The sequence below is a fragment of the Colletotrichum karsti genome, assembly GCF_011947395.1.
Source record: "Colletotrichum karsti strain CkLH20 chromosome Unknown Scaffold34, whole genome shotgun sequence".
NCBI lineage: Eukaryota > Fungi > Ascomycota > Sordariomycetes > Glomerellales > Glomerellaceae > Colletotrichum > Colletotrichum karsti.
Window position 1 is genome coordinate 442,959 of NW_024065934.1, and position 23,813 is coordinate 466,771.

The following is a 23,813-nucleotide window of genomic DNA, read 5'->3' on the forward strand; positions in this document are numbered from 1 at the left end:
CGAAGTACAGGACATGTCTAGATATGGGTTCTCAGAGGGTGAGAGAGGGAGAGAGAGAAATGGGTTCCTGCTTGAGGGTTCCCAAGTTCTACGGTTCATTCTTTGAAAAGGTGATGGATGGTCCGCTTTCCAACAAAGAGGCTCATATTGTACCGGGATTTGGTTTTAGTTTAGGCCTTCAAACCTGATGTAGTCGCCGACGCCTCGCGTATCGTCAGTTGATCAATATCAGGTACAATTTCTCCACTTGAACATACCTAAGATCTCGCATTCGGGGGAAAAAGTCGATATAACCACCGTCCATAACAACCTCTTCTGAGAAACAGGGGCGTTGCGTTGGAAGAGAGTAATAGAGTTGAACTTATGACCACTGACTCCGTCTCCTCACCTAGCTGACGTAAGATTTTCATTCAGACGCGATAGTATGCCATTTCGGTGAAGCAGGCTACATCCAAACTTGAAAAGTTCATAATTACTCAGGATTACATGGTGCTGGAGAGATATGTGCATCCCCCAGTCTGTCATTTTTGCAGGGCTTCATATCCTCCCGTATCAACCTTTTGGTCGAAATTTTAGCAAGCAATAGTTGGTAGAGTAAAACTCCAGACAATATCGCCATCCACTTGTTTGTAAGCCGCAGATAACATTCTCCGTGTTCGCTCCTTTCACTACGGGTCAACTAGTATGAATGGATCTTCGCCTTGTCGCCAGCAAGTTGAGCGTCTTTGATAGTCTCAACGATTGTATCCTCCAAGGAGGTCCACCCCGGACGGCCCAGCTCGCGCAAGAGTTCCTCAGCCTTTCCGCTCGGTGCGATGGTCTTCTTGCTCAACTCGGCAGAGAAGTTCTCCGGGAACGTCTTCTCGGGAAAGTTCTTCCGGAGTATATCCAGAATCAAGTCCCAGCTGAACTTACCGGCAAAGCCGAAGATCCGCTGGTCTTTCACGTTTTCAAAAGTTGCAGCCGCGACGTGCAGTCTTGCGGAATCATCGGTGTGGATATAGTGCTCTGTAAGGGAATTAGCTTCTGCGTCAGGTTTCTGTGCTGGCGGAGTCTGGAGAACTGAGCATACGTTTGTTCAAGATGTGGAAGATGTACGAGACCTCTCCATTGTACAGCGTGACAGGCATTGCCGAGCTGCTGGGAAATCCCTGGTTGACTGGGTCGATGGAACCGCTGAAGTTGAAGTTGGGGAGCACTTGGTATGTTTAGCTGGAAGCTTTGAATGGTCCGAAGTAGGAGGATCTCACCAGTGTTGACCACGAGGTCGGGGCGCTCGGCGCGGTGCTCCTTGTAGTACTTCCACACCTCCTGCTCTGACTGGGTCTTGCTCGCCGCGTAGACGGCACCGGCCCGCTCCGGGGTGTACGGAGGTTCGGCCCACGCGTCCTTAACAGCTTTCTCGTTCCATTGATCTTCAGTAATGACAGCATCCGGCCCATCATCGGCTGATTCAACGGCAGACGATGAGGAAGTAAAGACGAAGCGCTTGACATTGGGCGCGGCGAACGCCGACTTCAATGCATTGACTGCACCTGCAATCGAGCTAGGAATGACGTTGTGGGGGTTCGGGTCAAGCGTCAAGACAGATGCTACGTGAACAACAGCATCAACGCCTACAATCACAAGTCAGTTTCGGCTTCTAGGCTGACTTCGGATTGTTGGGAGATGACTAGACTCGCGGAACATACCCTTGACAGCTTCGTCGAAAGCACCTTCAGCCGCCATGTCTGCGACTTTGACAAGCTCAAATTTGCCCTCTCCGTACGCTTTGTCGAAGGCAGCTGAAAGCCAGCCCACTTTGTCCGGGTTACGAACAGTGCCGCGGACCTTGTAGCCATACTCGAGAAATTGCTTCGCAATGTGAGAGCCCAAGAGACCGTTCGCTCCGGTCACAAGGACAGTTGAGCCTTTGGGGATGGCGAGAGAAGGCATGACTACGTTTGAGTTGAGCTGTCGATGGTTGAGTGATGTGGAATTTGTTTAGAATGCCTTCAGCGGGGTGACTGAGGGCATTGTGGTTTAAATAGATTATGCTTTCGAACTGCAGTCCGTCGGACGAATCCGATTACAAAGCTATGGTGCAATTACTACCCCTGGCAGCATCTAAACACCCGCCATGACAGCGCTTGGTCCACCGCAGAAGGTTGGTCGGAAGCTGCGGAGTTTCAGCGGAGTTGTGATACTAAGACTCCTAACGCCGACTACATGCTTGTCGCTGCATGTTTCTGCCTGTAATGAGGCCCATCGAATGATTCCAAGAATTGTGAAGAGAGGGATCGAGCACTTTGATCAGAATGATTTCCATCAAAAATGTTTCATCAAACATGGGGAAAACGAACGTTTGCTGAGCACATATGCAAACCCGACGCTAACATGTACGATAAGAACTGTTAGACGGGCTAACATGTTGTATGCGAAACTGGGAGCTTGTTCCATCATCGAAAAGACTGAGTGTTCTTTTGTTTTCGGTATGAGAGATTGCGAAGAAGAGCGTTGTAATGGGTAAGGTAGACACGCTTTTCTTTTCCCCATGCATCGGTACATATACATGTAGCCTACCCAGACTATTGCTCCAAGGTATTGTTATGATCGTTATCAGTCTCGTTATGGCCGTCATTTCCAAAACTGTTGGCGTCAGTTTTGTTGCAGTTAGTGAGGTTATTGCCATCGCAGTCGTTGTTGCGATTGCCGTTGTTTTCCTTGCCTCCATTGTCGCCATTTACAAAAGTTCCTGTTCCTCAAACGCAACCAACGTGAGAAGTCGGACTTTGATGCTCTGATGCGGCGCAGAAGTTGACAGCAGGTCACAGCCTGCGGAGCGGCGCAGTCAATACTAACAACTGCTGTAAGACGTCAACCGGCCATACCGTAAATGGAATCTCGTAATGGTTTTTGAAGGATTCGCTTGGAAATCAAGAATTCCCCTGGAAACATCAATCGTTGGTCATTACATGTCCTCATGAACCGCTGGAGACATGAACGCTACACAAAGCCGAATGTACTGCAAAATTCTGACAGCTCGGATAGCTCTGACGGCTCGGACAACTCTGACGGCCCGGGAAGCAGTACTGGCATAGGCTTCCGTATGTGGAAAATGCAGCCGGGATGAGCGTCATCATCCTTTGACAGCTCTCTTGACACTCCAGATGTCGGGGATTCCTAGGTGACCGCTAAAACGTCGATCTCTCGGTTGGTAAGGCGATTGGTTCGGCTTAGTTCGCATAGGTTTGGATTGCGTTCGGTAGGATTTCGAGGGATGGGAAGGATGCAGTCGCGGCACGCCAACCATGGCAATGGATAGGATGATAGGTCGGTAAATTGATGAGATTTGCGACGCGAAGATCTCTTGATTGTTTCAAGGTCGAGTTGATCGATACGAAAGTAGATTCAATACGTCATTCGCGCCTGGTGCATTCATATCAATGGATGTGTTGCTGCTGGTAGTATTGTTCAGGCACCGGTGCGTCTTAACAATTGGAACATGGAAGGCAATGAGCGTCAAAAAGCCAAATTACAAGAAGGAGTTTGGCGAGAGAAACGCGCGCGACGTCAAAGGGCTTTAAGTTGCTTCGAAGAAATGATAATAGATGGGACGTCGTTCATCGGAAGTTATTAACCCCGGTTGACCTGCCTTCCACGTGGAATTCGCAGCAAGCCCGTTCCGTTTCTGATTAGCCCCCAAGGAATGACATCCAGGTCTTTGCTGGTCTCAGATATTGGCGGAATCTTACATTGGTCAGCTTGTGGGCGATGCTCTTGGCCGAGGGTCTGGTTCACTAATCACAAAGTCCGCATCAAGAGTAAGCAAGGCGTTGAGTGCAGCGTCGGCTGTGGTCGTCGCAAAAGGCCAACCTCGTAACAAGATTATTTCTACAGAAAAACAGACAAAACTGTTTGAAGTGTCAGTCCTTCTCTGAAGATCAATGGAAAGAGTTCAAGTGGTTCATCTCTTCATAACCCGTGGTTCATCCAACAACACCCGACGGTTCTGCGAACATGGACGTGCGATTCTATTATGTCATGGATCACTATTCAGATATCGCGAGAGATCACTAATCATGCACCGAAATCTCAACGCCCATAGGCCGAGGGTGGCTTCAAGGGATGAAGGCTCAAAAGTGATTACCAACGGAAATCGAATATTATGCGATGAAATGTAGTTCAAGCCCGGGGTTTCGAATGCTTCATTTGGGTGAAAGTTTGATATTAAAGTCCAGATGGTGCAATCCTGGCAGATTTAGACGCATGCCATCTGAATTCCGGAAGTCTAATCAACAATACGGAGTTCGACGACGTTCAACACCGACATGCACTGCTGAAAATCCTTACTCAACATACTATATCTTCGAATTCCCGGTCAAGCTGCCGTTGAATGTGAGCCTTACAGCTGGTTATCTTCAAAGCCCAGGGAAATCGTCTAATAATACCTAATATCTTTCGCTTCAACATGAATACCGGCAGCAATCCAAGATCGAATCCTTCCCCGGGGACAGATACAGCCGTGGAGGACGTTGAAAAACAATCTGGAGCAGACTCAACATCGATCGAAGATGGACAACAACCCCTCGCCTGGGACGACCCCCGAGAGTCGCGAAACCCTCACAACTGGAATAGCGGAATCAAGATCCTTCACACAATGATCCCTTGTTTCCTCGCATTCGAGATGTAAGTCTACGTCCCCGTCATCCTGTATTCCCCCTTCGTCCTCCAAAACAAAGACTGACATTGCCTGACGAACAGCACCTTCTCAACCTCGATAACAGTCCCCGCAACAGCCCAAATAATGCAAGAATTCTCCGTCTCCCGAACCCGCTCCCTCCTCCCTTTGACGCTCTACACCCTCGGCATCGCCATCGGCCCGGTCTTCATCGCGCCCTTCTCGGAAGTCTTCGGCCGGAAGTGGATCTACTTCGGCACATGCACCTGTCTCCTGGCCTTCCTCGGCGGTTCCGCCGGCGTGGCCACCTTCTCGGGCCTCCTCGCCTGCCGATTCCTCGCAGGAACCCTGGGATCAGCCGGTATCGCCGTCGGAGCGGGAACGATCGCCGATATCTGGGGTCTCGGGGGCGGAGCCGGCGCTTCGCTGCTCTTCATTCTCGGCCCCTTCCTCGGACCGACGTTGGGACCGCTCGCGGGGGCGTATGTCCTCGAAGATAGGGGATACGATTGGCGATGGACGCAGTATGTGCTGCTGATGGTCGGAGCCCCGATATGGATCGCCACACTCTTCATGCGAGAGACTTCGAAAACATGGATCCTCAGGAGAGAGCTTGGTGACCAGCAGGAGATCACCCTCTCACGATTAGCTACCCTTGCAAAAGGCGCCGTGATGCGTCCGACGAAGATGCTCTTCACCGAGATCATCGTGTCGTCACTGGCCATCTACTCGGCGTTCGCGTACGCCATGATCTTCAGCTACTTCGCCAGCTGCTCTTACATCCTCCAAAAGCTGTACGGGTTCAACCTACGCGAAGTAGGACTGAGCTTCCTCAGCATCATCATCGGATACATCCTGGGAACCATGATGTACGGTGTTCTCGACGCGAAGTTCAGGGTCCCCGCGCTCAAGGCCGGAACGGCGACGCCGGAGCAGAGGTTGTACGCTGCTCTTGTGGGCAGCGTGATGCTTCCCGTTGGTCTCTTTTGGTATGTGAACAAGCAAATCTTGACGTGAAAGTGTGGTTTAGACTTATTTTGTTCCTTAGGTATGCATGGGAGGCTCACGCAGGTGGTAAGTGGGCTGCTTTGGTCGCGGCCGGGATACCGTTTGGAATAGGAACATTCTCTCTCTTCGTAAGTCGAACGACCCACAGACTGATCATCTTTCTAAACCAAGTCATGAACAGCTTTCTGTCATTACCTACATGGTAGACTTCTACGGCCCCAAGGCCGCCGCATCAGGTATGTTCCCGACCTACTTCCCATCCCGAGAACACTGCTGACCGCCCGCATCAGCATTGGCCGCGAACGGTATTCTTCGATATATCCTGGGCGCAGTCTTCCCGCTGTTCACGATTCAGATGTATGAGAAGTTGGGTGTGCACTGGGCGGGAAGTGTGTTCGCGTTTCTTTCCCTGCCACTCCTACCCATTCCGTGGTTATTGTTAAAGTACGGGCCCCGACTGAGAGCACGAAGCAATTTTGTGACTACGACTTCTTGAAGATATGAAGAATCAAGTCTCTTTCTACAAGAGTTGCATACATGTGTTTTTGATCCCCATAGCTAGCAGCAAATATCTCTCAGGCACCACCCTTTGGGGCTCTTTTTCGTCTCATCGACCAGCTCTGCAAAATCCGTATAGTCATCTCTTATAATCATCTCGAGGGCAAACTCAATCCCCGATAAAGGCCCCCGACTTCGATCATCCACGCTTCTTCCTTTGTTCGTCGGCATACTTCTCCTATCTCATCCGAATAAGATTGCTCCAATGAAACCATTTCAGTACATCCTTTCTGCCTGCCCTGGTGGCAGTGTCTTTGAAATGCGGGTCTTGTAGGAGCCTGCGTTCTGGGTCAATGGTGTTGTTCCGAAGAGCTCTCCAAGCTTCATACGACGATTCTCCGTTGAGCAGCTGCTCCCAAAGGAATTCCAAATCATCATCCGGCAGGCCTTCGCTTCTCTGAGCTTGACCCAATTTAGCTCCCATGTTGACGAGAGAATTGAACACATCAAACCGCCCTCGTGCAAAAGCCAACATCAGCACGGTGTTCTGGTCTTTGTCCCTAGAGTTGATATCGCCACATAAACGGAGTGTCCTGATGGCTTCTGGGATATATGGTGATGTGTTTTTCTCTCCTAAGAGTCTAAGAATGGCCCACTCGTAGTCGATCAGCTTGATGCCGTTCTTTTGAACATGTTGAACCAATGGTAGAAGTGTTGCGGGAAGATGAGGGAGTCCTGTTCCCATTTTCAATAGAATTAGACCATTCTTCAAAGCAGAATGGCCGGAAGGACCTTGCGCGTTAACATCTACTCCTGCATTTAGTAGGATGTCAACGAGATTGGGCTGGAGAGTAGAAACGGCGATGGAGAGGAGGGTCAAGTCTGTGATGCCGTGAGGGCCAAGAACAAGAAGAAGATGTTGGACGATCGATGTGTTGTCCCGGGTGATACGATCGACAGATTGCCCAAGGGGTAGTGAAGTCGAATACCAGAAGAAGCTCTGAACGCAGATATTGATGGGTCTCATGCCCAACAAGCTAGACGTTGACGTGTTATTGCACCCCTCCCCCAAGCATAGGTAACAATGGTGCCTGGCCCACGAAGTTCTGCGGCAGCGAACAAGACCTTGCCCATCGTTGTATGGTCCCATAATGCTGTGTGGCGATGTTGTGACGAGTCGGACATTGGCGTTCGCTCCGGCATCGAGAAGCATATGTGCCTCGCCATAATGCGCCCTGCTGCACGCTTCTACCAACAGCGTGTGGCCCTGGCCAAAATCTGCATCGACATTGGCACCGTACTTGAGAAGAATTGGTAAAGCCGCTCTGAAGGTCTCGCTGCCTTGCCAATAAGCCTGCCACAGCAGAGTGCCGTAGCGTTTCATGCCGTACTCAGCATGAACACTCTCGAGCCCCGTCGAAAGAATGTGGTCGGCGACTTCTAGCCTTCGGTGCTTCACCGCAGTGATGAAAAGAGGCGTAGGACCTTCTTCAGTCTCCAACTTCGTCATGAGATGTTCTCGTATCGGAGCACCAAGGCTGATGATGTGTTTTGCTAGGTTGTCGTGTCCGTGACAAAGGGCAAAGTGTAAAGTCGTCCAAATATACTTACCCGGCTTGTATGTTTCAGCGTTGTATGCGGTATGGATTGCGCGTCGGGCTTCCAGCCGATCCACGAAGTGTAAACGTGCATTGGTGCTGTGACAAAGGTCGTTGCAGAAGCTGGGAGCGTTGATATCTGCTCCATATCCGATGAGAAGGTCGAAGGCCTCGATGTTACCTGCGGCAGCCGCGAGATTGATGGGCAAGTGTCGTGGAAATAACAAGTCATTGGCAGTTTCAGGGTTCCAAAGCGTCATCCCCAGGCTAGGGTCTAACCTGCTTCGATGAACGGCAGCATCTTCGGTAACTCCAGCCTGCCCCGCACACCACTCGTCAGGGCAGAGTATATGACACGAGTACCGTGCCCTGAAAAATTCGATCATGGATTTATAGTCGTTCCGTCTGTTTGTCGGACGATCTCTAGAATCCCACCAATAGAATGCCATGTTGGGGTTTGCTCCGGCTTCCAAAAGTCTCCTCATACAGCCAATGTTCTGTGTCTCGGTTGCCCAGATGAGAAGATAAGGGTGTCTCTTCACTCCGCCATCGTAGAGAATTGGGTTAATGTATTCGTGGAACCATCGGCAAGAGCGTGAGAGGGCTGCGAGTGATTCGAGAAGGCTGTGTCTGAAGAGACCGATCGGCGTCTTGTCTGCCGCAATGAGTTCGTCGATGATCGCCACCTTCAGCTCGTTCGGGAGCTGCAGAAGATTCGGCATTTTGGCATGCTTTGTGGTGGACGACTGGCGTATGGAGGTTTTGATGATGGTGATCGAGTATGGTCGGATATCAGGGGCTCTCGCCGTCGCCGAGAGGGAGATCAAGAACGAGAGGGGCGACCTTTGCTCGAAGGTTGAGGTGGTGGCCGACAGAAAGTCCTGCGGCGTGTTGTTTTGTCGAGGTCGCAAAGGGAAGGAAAAGGAGAAGAAATGAATTTTTAATCCGTGTGCTTGCCTTCGAATTTGGGAGGAAGGAACGAGGTTCGGTCGTCCAAGGAAGGCGCGGGTGGCTTACGGAAGCAGTAGCCCACATCAGACCACCCTCATTTCGACTGTGGTTGAGCAAAGCATTTTGAAGAAAAGTTCTTGGGCCTTTCATCCACCGAAGTCTCTAGGACTCTGAACTGATTTGGTGTCTCGATCAGCTGACCTTTTCATGGATAGCATAGGGTCCTCTCGTCGAATACCCAGAGCCATCTCATGGTCTTAATTTGCGGCGACGGAAGAACATGATCCGTGTAATAGAGGAATAGGACACTCAAAAACGAACTCGTTGCTCTGCATAACATTGGAAGCTGGTTCAAAGCCAGTCATGCTGATTCTCTGTCTAGTCTGGACCCATTACTGTTACAATTTCCATCCCGCAAATACCGCTTCATCCGACGGACGTCATTACAGATTCCTTCCATTTTCCTGGCAGGCCCCTTCCGATAGCCAATCTCATGACCAGAATCCTTAAACCTTCTGGCGGTAGACCATCACGTCGTACAGCAGTGTGTTTCGGAGCAAATGGCGCAAAGCTCGTTCTTCAGAGGTACAGTACCAGATTTTGCGCTCCTTCATCATTGTCAACAGGCCGAGAACACTTTGGCCCTCATTTTTCCAGATACCTGGCTCCGTTCCAGACCTGATGAGAGTTGAGACTGTGGTGCAAATATTGTTATTGTGGTTGCTGTTGTGGTATGACCAGAGTATTTCCACACTCCTGACGATCCCACACGTCATCACTCTGGTGAGGAGGTAGGCCAACGGCGTATTCCCGTCTTTGTCACAGGCATTCACGTCTGCGCCCGATGAAACGAGTCGAGATATGACGGCGGGCCTTCTCCAACTCATGTACTTGATTGCCAAATGAAGAAGCAGGAGACTCTGTGCTCCTTTGGTGTTACTGACAGGACAAATGTCGAGAACAGCAAGGACATAATCCTCGCAGTCGTTCTCCATAGCCCTCTCGAGCATGTCATAGCATCTGCTCGGAGCATTAGGATCTTGATCCACGCTATGCTTGACAACGAGTTCTGCGAGCTCCTTTGGGCCGGACCATTCTTTAGCCGTGATTAGGCTCAAGGCTGTCTCGCCCGTTTCGGTGAATCCATGGACGCGGGCTCCCGCACCAAGAAGTATCTTGGATATCTCGCAGAAGCCGAAGTAGACGGCGAAATGAAGTAAGCGCCAAAGCGGGAACTCGTTGACCTGTGGCTCGATACCGGCATCATGAAAGGTAGTGATCGTGCTTGGTAGACATTCGTTGTTCACCCAGTTCTTGTCGAGAAACAGGGAGGGCCTCATCTCTTCCTCGATACTCTTGAGTCTCCGCATCATCACTACCACGAGAAAACGTGGCTCATGTGAGATACGATTTTGCCGATCGAGTTTCCTCAATAGTCGAGATGCTAGGAGTGCGGAGTCCTTATGGTCAACTGCGTGATCCCACATGTCAACCAAATCATCCCGTCCAGTCCGAGGATCGACCCCAGCTTCAGCTCCCAAGTTGATCAGGCTGCCCGCAACACCAAAGTCCTCGTCGAAGACCGCTTTCATCAGCAGTGTTTTGTCGTATGCGTCTCGAGCGTTCAAGTTGACGAGTCCCTCTTTGACAAGTAGCAAGAAAGCCCGACGTACTTGGCTTTTGACCTGGAGGTTACTGTAGCGAAGGTCGCGGGCATGAGCGCGGGCAAGACTAGACGCTGCGCGATGACCTCCTTGGAGTGAAATTCCAGATTCCTTGGCTTGCTGAGTGAGAAAAAGAAGTGTCTGATACAGCCCTTTCGACCAGGACTCTTGGTTTCTCGTGAGCGGGAGCCGTGACGCGTAATTCAAAACACCATCTCCAGCTGAATCCAGGGCATGAAGGTCGGATCCAGCGGACAGCAGGAACTTAATGACATCAATCTGGTGATGTTTAGAGGCGGTGAGGATCGGGTTTCGCTTTGAAGCATCCCGCGCTTCAGAAGCGTAAAGTCGAGCAATAAGCGGAACAAGGGCCTCAGGAGAGTGATGCTTGGACGCGAGGATGGGTCTGCCGGTGCAGCACACGTCGAGAAGTCCGCTTCCCAGCAGATCGTGGCTACTCACAAGAGAGCGATCGTCGAATTCCTCGTCTAACTCCACGCCGGGTTCCTCAAGAACAACGCCAACGCTGGCACCAGCATCGATCAGAGCGATTGCCTCGCGGTAGTGGCCGCGACAGCAGGCGTCCATCAACAGAGTGTGGCCATCTTCTAGGTCGTGCTCAAGATCCGCGCCGTGCCGTAACAATATCTCCATTGCGGTGCCGAAATCTTTCGTCTCCCAGAGTGCTCGCCACAACAGTGTTGCGAAAGATAGTCCAGGGTAGAGTGCGTTCGGGTCGTCGATGCCTTCTTCCAAGCAAAACTCCGCAACTCCTGGAAGGCCACGTCGTATGGCCGAGATGAACGGGGGAACTTGGATCTGAGGATCTTCATCGGTGCCGATCAGTCTTTCGGTAATATACGGACATTCCGTCAAGATGTACTTGGCGACTTCCACGTGTCCGTGACACAGGGCGATGTGATAAGGCGTCCAAGCTGGATACAAATAGCTCGAGTCTTGGACAGCTGACCAATCCGGAAAGTAGAGTACATTTCTGTTGTAAGGATCGTGGGGGTGGACGCAAAATCCCTTGGAAGAGACGTTCAGTAAGGCCCCGTGTTCGACGAGAATTGTGAGAGCGTCGAGATTTCCTTGCTTTGCAGCAATATGAACCGGAAACCAGTAAACCGCAGCCTTCTGCATAACGTCGACCTTGAAGTGGTCGCACGTCTTGAGTTTGAGGACCCCATACCATTCCGCCATAAACCCATTCAGGTCCTTGTGTTCTGCTTCTTCGTCGTCCGAATCCGCGTCGGAATCGGTAACATGTGCATGAAACTCGCACTCGTCGTTCCAGTCGTGGCGAGACTGAAAGCCCCCGGCTTCGTCCTGACGGTAAAGTTCCCAGAACCTCTGCTTTGTTGAGCTGGTTCGATTCCACTCCTTGTACTTTCGAGGGCTGTATCGAATTATGCCGGTACTGATCATCAGCCCGGCTGGCTCGTAGTGGGTGAGGATCTTCTTCATAACGTTGAGAAAGCCTACTTCTGTCGCCCAGCATAGGAGGTAAGGATGTCTGTAGGGCCCAATACGGTAGAGATGAGGCTCGGCGACGGCATTGAAGAAGCTGTTGGTAACGGACAGGGCAGCGAGTGTTGCGATAATCTGGTCTGCGTCTCCGGCTTCGTCTTCCAATCCTGCCCAATCATTCGCGAATGAGCTTTCCGCCAAAAAGCTGACGATGGCCATCAACAGCTCCGGCGGGAGATTTCGGGGGTTCGCCATGTTGCGTCGGCGGTTGGCAGCCACCGATGGGCCTCGCGGTGGTTGTTGTGGAAGAGAGACCTTTAGTTTTGGGAGTGTTGCGTGGTGAAGAAGACTTTTCGGTGTGAGGAATATTCAATATCCTGAAAGAATGGAAGGAAGGAGCGGTCCTGGGTGGGAAGGTTGGCTGTAACTGCCATACACAGTGTTCCAGCTTCACCAAAGACACAGAAGACTTTTACAACGGACGTTCCCATTGTTCGTAAGGTACCCAGACAAAGAGATCATGTGCAAGCCAGGAAAAAAAGAAAACAGAAGAAAACAGAAGAAGAGGAAGGAGAAGAGGAAGACTTAAACTTGAGGCAGGCTATGTCACACCCATCCCCAAGAACAACGACTGTAAAGGTAACAATGAAAGCAGTCACAATGATACCACATTAAGGGCGACTTAGGTGGTGTGATTTGGCCTACCCTACAATTGCAGGGGAACTAAAAGTCATGAAAAGCAATCCTTTCTTTCTTGATGGCTCTTCAAAAGACATGCGGAGAAAAACAAAGGCAGCGGTCTCATGGAACTGGCCTTCCTTAGAGATCCGACACATGACAATATCTCTACGTGCTTCTCGTTCTTTCGGCAAAATTAAAAAAGACTGCCCTCAATTTCCCATTTGTTTGGAGCAATAAAACGAAGCTATTCCCAAAAACCTGGGACGACACGGCTGTGTCGGGGAGGAGCATGTGTCTCGTTTAGTCATCCTGAGGATCTTCCACACCTAGCATTACCTGGTCATGGCCACATACATTTGGCACACAGAGAGTCCGGCCTTTTTTTTCGAACTTGTGCCTGCTTTTTGATATCGTGTTGGCCTGCACAACAGAAAGCCTACCCGACTATCACTGCCTCATCAAACTTCGTCAGCATCCACGCCGCATCGGACGCCATGCCGTTGTCCCACGGTGGAGATATCGGTGCCGAAACCATCTTCCAACCCCGGTCGAACCGGATTCCGAGCCTCCAAATCCGCGCCGTTCCTGCGCCCCAGATCTCCCCCGCATCGCATCGCATCGCCGAGCATTTCCAGATCTTAGCGGTGCAGATCCTGCAGGAAGGGAGCCAGCATTTTATCTCCGTCACCTCATTCCCGAGCCACCTCACAGGGAGCTGTCATCTAATCGACTCAGCAACGTCAATGCGAACCCTCCTTCAACACCCGGCGCCATCGTATTTCGCTCCTTCGCTTTCGCCTTTTCGAACGAACCGCTTACAGATGGGGGAGGCAAAGCAACACAATCTCATGTCACCGGAGACCAGCGCCAGCCCGAAATCCGTTACGCGACCAGTCCCTGAACCACAACATGGCAATTTCTGTCGCGTTGCGTCCCGTCTTGTGGCCCATGAAACGACCCCGTCCCACCGTCCCAAATGCCGGCGACGCTCAAGCCTCCCCTCTTCCATCGACGGCCACGCTGCCGCCCCCAACAGAATTAGGAAACTTCCTCACCACCGCCGTCATGGAGGCGCTGCGTAACGTCAGCTCAAATCATCGGACGGGACCAGCCGCCGCGTCGATTGGCTCGCGCCTGCACCGTTAATCCCGGCGCGGCGTCGGCTCCGGGCGTGAGAGTGGCATCTGTTGCCTCGGCGGGCATGCTCCCGGAAACAAGTTGTGCATCTGCATAACTCGCGGATATATCATGGGAGAGCCTCCCGCTGCCAAGAAGCCTTTTAGGAAGCCGCTACCTATACTTGAATGTCAATCAGACGCCATCGGGCATCTAGAAGAAAGAAGAACCTGCCAGACTCTAATCTCAATCACCATGATCATCCCGGACGACATCTCGAGCCTCAGCAATGTGCGGCTGGCGGTGGCTCTGCCTCTCTTCCTCCTTGGCCTGGTAAGCCCACTCTCGAGAGTTTGTTTCGTTTCCACCGAGGAAGCACTGACACCGTTCACCAGGGAGTTCTCCGAGTCATCTACAGAGCCGTCTACAACATCTACTTCCACCCCCTCAGCGGCTTCCCGGGCCCCAAGCTCAACGCCGTCACCCGTCTGCCCTTCACGCGAATGATATGCGGCGGCAACGCCCACAAGATCCTCTTCGCCCTCCATGAGAAATACGGCCCCATCGTCCGCCTCGCCCCGGACACCATCGACTTCGCCGACCCACGGGCCTTCAAGGATTTGATGGGCCACAGCAAGGGCAGCGGCGGCGGCGAGAACTACAAGGACCCCATCAACGCAAAGTACAAGCCTCACAGCATCATCAACTCGAACCGCGAGGACCACGCCCGCATCCGCCGCGTGCTTGCCCATGGTTTCTCCGCGCAGAGCATGGTTGCGCAGGAGCCCTTGATTCAGAAGCAGGTCGATCTGCTTATCCAGCGTCTGCACGAGAACTGCGAGGGCGGAGACAAGGCCTTGAACATGGTTTCGTGGTATAACTGGACTACTTTTGACATTATTGGCGACTTGGCCTTTGGCGAACCGTTCGGATGCCTCGAGAGCTCCGAGTACCATCCTTGGGTGTCGGTCATCTTCGACAACATCCACGCCGGCCTCTACAGAAACCAGTTCCAGCGATACGCGCTGACACGCCCGTTCGCGAAGTGGCTGATGCCGAAGGACCTGAAGCAGAAGCAGAAGTTCCACAACCAATTGAGCAAGGAGAAGGTCGAAAGACGTATGGCATTGGGAGAGTCTCGGCCCGACTTTGTGCAATCCATGATGATGAAGGAGGGGCCATTGGTAAGTCTGACGACACGCCTCGAGGGGTATACGGTTACTGACTTCAAGATAGGCCATGTCCAAACCCGAGATCGAAGAGACCGCCGACACGCTCATCATCGCCGGCTCCGAGACGACGGCATCGGTGTTGTCTGGCGTCACCTACTTCCTGACGATGCACCCCGAAGCGATGGCCAAATTAGCCGAGGAAGTCCGAACGTCGTTCAGCTCAGAGAAGGAGATCGACATCCTCAGCGTTCAGAAGCTGAAGTACATGCTCGCTGTTCTCGACGAGAGCATGCGCGTCTACCCCGTCGTCCCCTTCGGATTGACCCGAGTCATCAAGCCCGGAGGCGACTACATCTGCGAGCAATACGTTCCTGGCGGAGTAAGTTCGATCTCGTCTAGACGTGAAATAGAGTACTAGCCCAGATCGTCTAGTTGGTTAGGATGATACGTTGTGGTCTTGTTATGCATTTGGTGAAATAGAGTACTAACATGGCACGCAGACACGAGTGATGGTATCGCAGTGGTCCATCTACCGCAACGACAAGTACTTCGCCGAGCCCCTGACCTTTATCCCGGAGCGCTGGCTCGGCGACCCGCGCTTCGAGAACGACGACCGCAGTGCCCTCCAGCCCTTCTCCTTTGGACCTCGTAACTGCATTGGTCGCAAGTATGTACCTCCTGAATTCCTATCCAGCACTCTTGACTGACTGTTGTCGTGATACAGCTTGGCATACTCGGAGATGCGCGTCATCCTCGCAAGGGTCATCTGGAACTTTGACATGAAGGTTGCCGACGACAGCACCAACTGGACGGAGCAGAAGCTGTTCGGCCTCTGGAAGAAGGGCCCTCTGAACGTGCACCTGACACCGAGAAAGACGGAGTAGAGTGTGGAACAAAAGCATGGGTAGAGTGTGGTCATTGAAGCATGGAACATTGTCAAAGAGTGAGACGGGTGCATAGTTTTGAATAATCATCTTAATTCATCAAAGGTTCTGCATTACGTCGGAGTGAGAACGGAATGTCTTTCATGTCGATCAAAGTGCTGTCACCAGGTTGACTTTTCTTGATCGTCGCTCTTTCATCATCGTTGCTTATCCATCGTCCACTACCGGCCATATTCCATCCATCCTCGACGTTCCTCTGCTCTTGCCGTCAACACTGACCCGGCAGTAGCAAATGCCGAAGCCTCCAGGTCTTCCGAACGCGCACCATCCTCCGGCAATGACTCCAGCCACCCGCTCGAGAAGTCGTCTCGGATTTGTACGCCTTTTTTACTGCTTCTGAACCATATCTAGTTTAGTTGCGCTTATTTATATACGTTTGAATACGTGGACCTGGAACCTCATGTTCTCTAGGCTGACGGGATACTCCAGATCCTGTTCCAACCGGTACCACACGCTATCCTCCGAAATAACCTTTTCCCACGCAGGAGCCGGCTCCTCTTCCCTACCTTCACGAACACCATCCGCCGCCGCCCTCTTTTTCGGTTTCGGCATCAGGGTGTAGTCCATGAGCCAACTCATCGGATACTTCTTCTTCTCTTCCCCTTCCTTGGTAGTACCAACAGCCGTCTCGGAGTACGACCCAGGACTATCTACCACCAGTAACAAGCTCCCCTCGGGAGCAGCCTCCGTCACCCTGAGCAGGAAAGAGGTCGTTTGTGACTTGGAGGCCGTGTAAAGCTCGTTCAGGGTGAAGAGGAGCGTGAGCAGCGCGGGATCGGGACCGATGGCCGCGCGAAGGTCTTCTGTGCTGTAGCTCAGCACGTCGGCGCGCGTGAACGTATGGCGGACAGCCCCGGGCGAGAGGAACGAGGCGTTTGATGCGCGAGCCGCGGCGCTGGCGTACTTGGAGAGCGTCGGAGGGGTCTCGAGACACTCATGTAGCTTCGAGAGCACAGAAGACCAGTCCGCGGTGTCGATCAGTTCAAGATGGAGGAGCATTGATGACGGTTCACACTCTGAAAGTGATAAAGCTTGCAGGTCTTTCGAGGCGTCCTCAAGACTTGGAGGTGACCCGGGCCTGCCGGCTGCGACCGACGGCTGCAGATGACGCAAAAGACCCGAGAAAGCCATGATCTCAGCTGCACCGCCCCCGAAACAAACCACTTTGGCCGTCTCCCGCTCATCCTCGCCGCCACCACCAATCAACCGCTGAACGCAAGCGTCCTCAGCCCTCTCCTCACAGATCCAAGCCATGAGCTGCGCGTACGCCAGCGCCCGGCTGGGGCTCCAACGGATCGCATACGCCTCCAGGAATTCCGCCTTCCCAAAGGCCGCGTCAAAGTCCCTCCGGAAAAGCGCGTCCTTGATCTCCTGCAGCGTGGGCTTCAGGGCCTCAAAGTCGTTGCACGCGGGGAAGGCGGCGCGGAAGACGTTGATCATCAGCTGCTCCGCCCCCACCGGGAGGACGTGATCCAGCCTCCGGGGCTCTGCTGAAGCCCCCGGTGCTGCGGACGGGTGCTGGGGCTTCTTCTTCTTGTGGAGGTAGCCGGGTCCGGTCCAGCCCGGGTGATTGCGAGGTAACGGGGCTGGCGCCTTCGATGCACCGCTGTCGGAGGATTTCCCATGTTTCGGCTGCGATTTGGCGTTGCGATCGTATTTACCCATCGTGGACTTTTGGTCGAGGAGAAATTTGCCGAGGTCCAGTGGTGTGTGAACCTTTGGCTGTGATTTCTTGGAGAGCCGAGTCCGCAACAGATGCCTCGCCTTGAAAATTTCCCCAAAACTCCAGGTATCCCACACGACCCAGTGTACGTAGACCGCCTTGATTAGTCAGCGTTCAGAACAACAGTCATCACAATACGCCGCGCGTTCAACATAGTAAGCTACCCTTTGTTCTGTTTATTGTGTTTTTTTTGATTTATTGACGGTTCTGCTTCTAGATAGAAGTGAACCTTTGTTTATGTTACTGATAGCACTTAGACTTAGCTAACCTTCCTTGATCGTCGCCCTTTTGTCTTCGTTCCCGTCCTCTGTGCCTGTCCTCCATTCTGATTTCTAGAGCTCCACGTCCTCCAAACGGGCACCATGTTCCATCAACAACTCCGACCATTCGCTCCAGAAGCTTTCTCGGATTGGCATGTTCGTTTCCTTGCATCTCACCCATATCTGACGCGCCAGGGAAAGCGCGGTCCCATGTCTTCCTACATCGTGGACATCGGCGAAGCCTTTCTCGAGAAGCACCTTCGCAGCCTTTGGCAGGTCGCTGCAAATCATGTCCCCTAGGGTGGACTCGTCCTTGCAGGCCTTTCTTATCGACTTCGCGTAATAGCTCTCGCCCTTGTGGTGTGGAACATTGAGAATCTTGATGCACCACTCCTCCATTTCGTTTCTGACACTTTCCGTCACGTTGTCGCCAAGTGGTGCCTTGCAAGACCATTCGTCTTCCCTGTTGAGCTGGTATCTGGCGGCATTGACCGCCAAATGAAGCGCTGTGAAAGAGCCGGGGCATTTGTCAATGGTCTTCCAGACACCGGACATGCCGACGTGATATGAGCACAGGCCATGGCCAGGGAAGTCAAGCCGGGCGCCATATTTGATGAGGAGGTCGAACGCATGGGAGTTTTTGGACTTGACTGCCATATGGATTGGGAAGGTAACTCCCGGATTCATATCGTCTTTGAACTTGTAGCCTCTTCGATACATCAGCTCCCTCTCTTCCTCATCCACTTCGTTGCTGTGTTTGTAGGATTGAAGCTTGAACTTCACGCCCCGAACCCCAATACACTGGTATACGAAGGAATGTTTGAACCCCGCTGAGTCGTAGTATTCGATTCGAGCTTCCTTCTGGATGCAGTGGAACACCTCAACTGGACTGTAATTGTTCGGGTCCATCTGCCAGCCATGACAGCTATCGAGGTGGAAGTAAGAGCGGTTTGGTTTTGCTCCGGCCTCGAGCGCGCCCTTCATGACGTTGATTTTTCCAAATGTCGTGGCCCAGTATAGCAGGTAGGGGTGAAGCTGATTTGCCTTTTCGTAGAAGATCCCGAGAGTGAGAGCGCGAATGCTGCGGCAGACCTGGGTGAGAGAGCTGAGGTGACTGACGTCATCGGTGTTGAAGGATCGGGCAATGAGGATCACCAACTCTGCTGGGAGATCGTGGAATTGTGCCATGGTTGACGTAGAAATGCCGTTCTGTTGGTCTTTTATGTCGCCCAGATCTTGGTTCTCGTCTTGGTCGCAATCTTCGTCGTGATGATCGGCTTTGTCATGATCATCGTCAGGCACCGTCGTCTGTGCCGTCTTTTGCGGCATCGTCACGGCTGTCTTCTGCGCCGTCTTCTGCCTCGTTCTCAGCTTCTTCGTCACTATCTTCGTCTTGATGATGGTCTTTGTCGTTTTCGTCGTTTTCGTAGTCTTCGTCGTCTTCATCACCCTCGTCGTCTTCGACGTCTTCGTTACCGTCCCCGTCATTTTTGATGTCGGTACTAGTAAATAATTAGTAAAGAAGAAAAAAGCGACAGACGAGGAATTCCCAAATGACTTACCTCGTTCATTCGTTGTTTGCTCGGGGATTGTGGACAGTAGTGGGCATTTTGGGTATGGAGGTATTTGGCGTGGGGAAAAGTTGAGAATTTCAAGGAGGACAAACACAAAGAGTTTGTTGTTGGTGTGAAGGAAGGAGCGAACAACGCCACCTCTCCTTCCCCTTGGAGAATCCCATCAAAAAAAAAAAAAAAAAAAAGTTCGCCCGAATTCTCCAGCCCGCTGAAAACTTTTATTTCATAGTTATCGCGCAATATTACTCATGCACCACAAAACGCTGGACGTATGCAAGACTCGACGGTAGAAATTGCCCATGGTCCAGAGAGAACCCAGATTCTATGTCTAAAGCTTCGACTTGACAGCAACAGTCCGTCGCTCCTCCGCCTTTTTCGTTTCCTTCTTCCACCAGTCGACTCTAGCATTGATGACCTGCGAGAACGCTTCCAGCCACTTCGAATCGAACTTTGGCAATACCCTGCCCGTTGTCCCAGCCCCGGGCTCACCAGCGATCGACCGCAAGGCTTCGAAATACTCTTCAAAGTCGGGCGACAAAGTGAAGAAAGGAATGCCGTCTCCTCGCTTGATCAAACGATCCTGTTCCCATTTCTCCATCTCAGGTCTAGGAGGGAGCTTGCCTCGCCCTGCAAAGACGCGCGCTGCAGCGACCGCTTGCCACTCAAAAACGCGAAAGGTGAATCCTCCCGTTACCTGGGCATGTCAGCTCACGACACTGGTGTGCGAGTGTTTGTCTACGTACCATGCCTACAAATGCCAGAGTCGGGTCGTCGACGTGGAAGACATGCTGATAAAGCCCCGGGATACGCCTGTTCTCGACCTTCAATTTTGGCAGGAATGGGAAGCTGAAGTCGTAACCTGTAGCAAAGAGGACAATGTCGACATCGTCTACTGTCGACTTATCGCTGAAGGTGATTCGACCCGTCTTATGGCAGAAATGCTTGATCTGCGACTTGATGGTGATGTCGGGATGGGTGAACGGTGCCCAGCCAAAAGCAGGAAGTGGCTCGCGGAGGGAGGCTATCACTGGTGTTTGTGCGACTAGACGGATATCATGGAGGGCATCGAAGGCTGAAACCGATCCACCAACAACGACAACTTTCTGTTTTGAATGTTAGAATAGTTCCCGTCGTCATCTTGAGCTAGTTCCTCTCGGGTTAGGAGGTTCTCCAACTTGACTTACCTTTCCCCTAAACTCCTCAGGATTCCGAAAATGCTTGCTGTGTCTCACTCTGCCTGGGAATTTCTCGTCGTATTTCAGCAGACCAGCAATATTCGGGATAAAAGGCAAATAGAAGTGGCCGGAAGAGACGACCACTGCATCGAAGACTTCCTGCCACCAGTAGTCCTTCGACTTCCGCGGCAAAACCTTCCGCAAAGTGAGAACCCACTCGTCGCCCTTCTTCACCACGAGCTCGACCGTCGTGCTAAACTCAATCAACTTCTCATGGCCGCCGCGGGTGAAGATTGCCTCGACCCATTCCCTGACAAGCTCTCGATGTCTAAATGGCGCTCCTGGCCCGTATTGCGCTAGGGTCCGCTCAGAAAGTGTCTCAGGGATGGGCTCCTGCGTGAACGCCATGATCTCGGGCGTAATATTGCTGTGGAGGGCTTCGTGAACGCCCGTGTCTGAGTAGCGCAACTGGTGCGAGTTGATCTTCTCTGTCTTTGGCGTCCATGTTGGGAAACTCTTGGGAATCTCGACGGTGGGATTCGCACGCTGCTCGACGAGGTCGCGGAGGGAGGGGATGCGTGGCGGGAGATCTGGCGCATAGACCCTGCCACAACTAGAGTTAGCTTCAATGAAAGATGTCTCTGAACATAAAATTGGGAGCAGCAATCACTGTTGGGACTTACCAAGTTCCTCCAGTGAGGTCCCGTCTCTCGAAGACGCGAACGGTATCAAACGCCTGCTCCTTGACCAACGCATCTGTTGCGATAGCCCCGGCCGGACCTGCTCCAATGACGGCGACTCTGCGGATTTTCTTGGCCATTTCAATGCTGGTGTTCTAGGAATGACCAGATGCAAAGTTGCCCAAGGGAAACGCGAAGGAAAGGAAACAGTTGACGCGAGATTCACCGCGCAAGCAAAGTCGGTGGCCTCCGAGCTCGGGAGTTATCGCCCGAGAGGCATTGGCTGGGGTCTTGGCTAGCTTCGTGTCGCGACGTACGGATACATGTTGGCGATATCGGGAAGAGAAAGAGGGTTTGTCGGGCATTGTCCGACATGTCGTGATGCCCAGACTGGTTGGCAGATTGCTGGCTTACAAAACACCAAGCGCTGTTGTGGAGAACAGCTGCGATTGCATCACGACCCCTGACGAAGGCGAAAAGCGGGACGGCATCCTTCCATACAACCAAGCCATCCTACATGAACTGGAAATTGATAGAGACTTTCGGGAATAAGGAGCTGTCAATCAACATGTGGAATAAGACATGAAGTTGGATGTCCAGGATAACTTAGTGAATGGTATGCAGTTGAAGCCTAGGCAATTCTGAGAGAAGTCCATGAGGGCTTTTCATGAAAAAGCGCATGTGAGGGACACCCATAGAGAACATGGAATTACTCGAGAGTGCCACACTAATCATCAAAGATTGAATATCTTGAAACTAGAGAACGTATCTGAAATGAAGGTTCTCCTTGTCCGTAAGGTCCTTGAAAGCGAGCCTATCCCTCTCACCCTCATCCAACCCAAGACCATCACGTCTCTTATTTTCCCGCCAGAGGACGAAGTTTAACGTAGCAGCCGACAAAATCGTGACGCAATAACTAAAACTCAAGTTAGATGTTGACTCACCCGGGTCGTTTGCAGAACTCACCAAATAATCAGACCAGTCCAAAGCTCGGGATAATGCTGCGCCTTCGTCTCGCTTCTTACAAGCTGCGGTCCGACAATGTTTCCCACGCAGTACGCGACGAAGACCGCAGAAGCCATGAAACTCTTTTTCGTCTCTCCAGCAACGTTGCTGGCCCCTAGCGTCACCGTCAAACTCACCACGGGCCCGAAGAAGCCGATCAGTGAGTAGCCAACGACGGGGGCTACTGGCTTATGGCCCCATTGTGACTTCCAGATGATGACGAAGCCCGCAATGACTGGTAGTGTGCAAGCAATGAGGGTGATGATGCGGATGTTGCGGTACTTGGAACACAGCCATCCGGTAAGAGGGATGCCGACGGCGCAAATGGCTCCGAGAGGGAATTGGAAGAGAATGCTGTCAAGGGCGGAATAGCCGAATGTTGAGACGATGAGAGGACCAAAGCCAGAAACAGCGCCGTTGACAGTGTATCTGAACAAACGGTTAGTACGTCCTCAAAGAATGATCAGAGAAAATCTTACCCTGATGCCATCGTCAAAGCCACAAGCCAGACCTTGGGATCCAGTAATCCCTCCTTGATCTGACTGCCTTTGATAGTCTGGTTCTTCACACCAGTCTGGCCATGACGAAGACGCTCCACAGCCACCAGTCTCTCATCAGGGTCGAGAAACCAAGCCGTAAGCGGGGAGTTTGGTAGGAAGAAGCACCAGATCCCAAACAAAAACGTCAGACCGCCCGCAAAAACGTAGGTGTACTGCCACGGTGTCAGAGATCCTCCTTTGATTTGAGCAAAGCCATAGTTCAGGGCGCTTCCGATAATCGTAAACCAGCCGGTGCCCGAGAACCACCAGCTCTGTCGAAGAGCTTGCTCTTTTTGTGTGTAGTACCCGCTGACTGTTGTCATGAATGCCGTGGGGATGATGGATTCAGTGAAACCTTTGAGATAGGTCAGCTTTTCGTCGTTTTTTTCAGATAGAGGAAGGACTATGCACTGACCAAGGAAGAAACGTTGAACAAGAAGTCCTTGCCATGAAGTCACTCCGGCTGTGGCAGCACATATAAGGGCCCAGATCATGACAACCGGACCCAGAGTCCAACGCGTGTTGAACCTTTGCAGGAGGTAGGTCATGGGATATGAGCCGATAAGCTGACCGAAGTAGAAGATTGAAGTTGCCCAGCTCAGACGAGTGGTGTCCGTCTTTGGTGGGATCACAGAGGTATCAACAACTGACAGTTGGAGATCTCCTGTCATGCCGAATAGTGCTGCGCTTCCGAGAATTGCCTATCCATTCAGTCAGGTGAGATTCACTCACCCCTCGATCTCATTGAACTTACTTTATCGTAGTATACCAGTCCATATCCTGTATTGAAGATTAGTATCAGACGTAATATATTGGTTTTTGATGACTTCTTACCGATTACCATGGCCGGCATGAGGAAAAGATCAATCTTCCTCACAACTCGAGCCTCGGCTTGGGGATCGATCGCCCACGCCTCTTCACCAATCGCTTCCAAAGTAGGAGTCTCGATAACTCCCACTTTATCATCATCTGGCTGCGATTGGCCGCTCTGACCACCGTTGGCCTTATCTGAAAGTGAGTCCTGGCCTGACATCGTAACCTCGGCGGATATCTCATGAACTTCTCAACAGTAGCCGAGCAGCCCAATGTTAGGCG

The 23,813-nt window shown here is 52.1% G+C and overlaps 7 protein-coding genes across 7 annotated transcripts; 2 read left to right on the forward strand and 5 right to left on the reverse strand.

Annotated features, from left to right (window-relative positions):
- Window positions 1-679: 679 nt before the first annotated feature.
- On the reverse strand, window positions 680-1,935 carry CkaCkLH20_09552 (aldehyde reductase; the record flags this gene model as incomplete). Its single annotated transcript, XM_038892267.1, has 4 exons — window positions 680-1,008; window positions 1,073-1,198; window positions 1,251-1,616; window positions 1,692-1,935. The coding sequence occupies 4 exons, from the start codon at window positions 1,933-1,935 to the stop codon at window positions 680-682; spliced, it is 1,065 nt and encodes a 354-aa protein (XP_038742503.1).
- A 2,851-nt stretch (window positions 1,936-4,786) lies between these two features.
- Window positions 4,787-6,164, forward strand: CkaCkLH20_09553 (uncharacterized protein; the record flags this gene model as incomplete). Its single annotated transcript, XM_038892268.1, has 4 exons — window positions 4,787-5,649; window positions 5,709-5,796; window positions 5,850-5,904; window positions 5,959-6,164. The coding sequence occupies 4 exons, from the start codon at window positions 4,787-4,789 to the stop codon at window positions 6,162-6,164; spliced, it is 1,212 nt and encodes a 403-aa protein (XP_038742504.1).
- Window positions 6,165-6,404: 240 nt separating this feature from the next.
- CkaCkLH20_09554 (uncharacterized protein) lies at window positions 6,405-12,104 on the reverse strand (the record flags this gene model as incomplete). The annotated part of the gene is made up of 3 exons (XM_038892269.1): window positions 6,405-7,720; window positions 7,778-8,645; window positions 9,660-12,104. The coding sequence occupies 3 exons, from the start codon at window positions 12,102-12,104 to the stop codon at window positions 6,405-6,407; spliced, it is 4,629 nt and encodes a 1,542-aa protein (XP_038742505.1).
- Window positions 12,105-13,901: 1,797 nt separating this feature from the next.
- Window positions 13,902-15,702, forward strand: CkaCkLH20_09555 (cytochrome p450; the record flags this gene model as incomplete). Its single annotated transcript, XM_038892270.1, has 5 exons — window positions 13,902-13,979; window positions 14,042-14,830; window positions 14,883-15,197; window positions 15,319-15,485; window positions 15,543-15,702. The coding sequence occupies 5 exons, from the start codon at window positions 13,902-13,904 to the stop codon at window positions 15,700-15,702; spliced, it is 1,509 nt and encodes a 502-aa protein (XP_038742506.1).
- A 426-nt stretch (window positions 15,703-16,128) lies between these two features.
- CkaCkLH20_09556 (uncharacterized protein) lies at window positions 16,129-19,233 on the reverse strand (the record flags this gene model as incomplete). The annotated part of the gene is made up of 2 exons (XM_038892271.1): window positions 16,129-17,583; window positions 17,968-19,233. 2 exons carry the CDS (start codon window positions 19,231-19,233, stop codon window positions 16,129-16,131), a joined length of 2,721 nt encoding a protein of 906 aa, XP_038742507.1.
- Window positions 19,234-19,647: 414 nt separating this feature from the next.
- On the reverse strand, window positions 19,648-21,314 carry CkaCkLH20_09557 (thiol-specific monooxygenase; the record flags this gene model as incomplete). Its single annotated transcript, XM_038892272.1, has 4 exons — window positions 19,648-20,013; window positions 20,063-20,422; window positions 20,504-21,098; window positions 21,178-21,314. The coding sequence occupies 4 exons, from the start codon at window positions 21,312-21,314 to the stop codon at window positions 19,648-19,650; spliced, it is 1,458 nt and encodes a 485-aa protein (XP_038742508.1).
- Window positions 21,315-21,930: 616 nt separating this feature from the next.
- Window positions 21,931-23,751, reverse strand: CkaCkLH20_09558 (major facilitator superfamily transporter; the record flags this gene model as incomplete). The annotated part of the gene is made up of 6 exons (XM_038892273.1): window positions 21,931-22,090; window positions 22,141-22,608; window positions 22,659-23,073; window positions 23,134-23,419; window positions 23,473-23,498; window positions 23,553-23,751. 6 exons carry the CDS (start codon window positions 23,749-23,751, stop codon window positions 21,931-21,933), a joined length of 1,554 nt encoding a protein of 517 aa, XP_038742509.1.
- Between the last annotated feature and the right edge of the window lie 62 nt (window positions 23,752-23,813).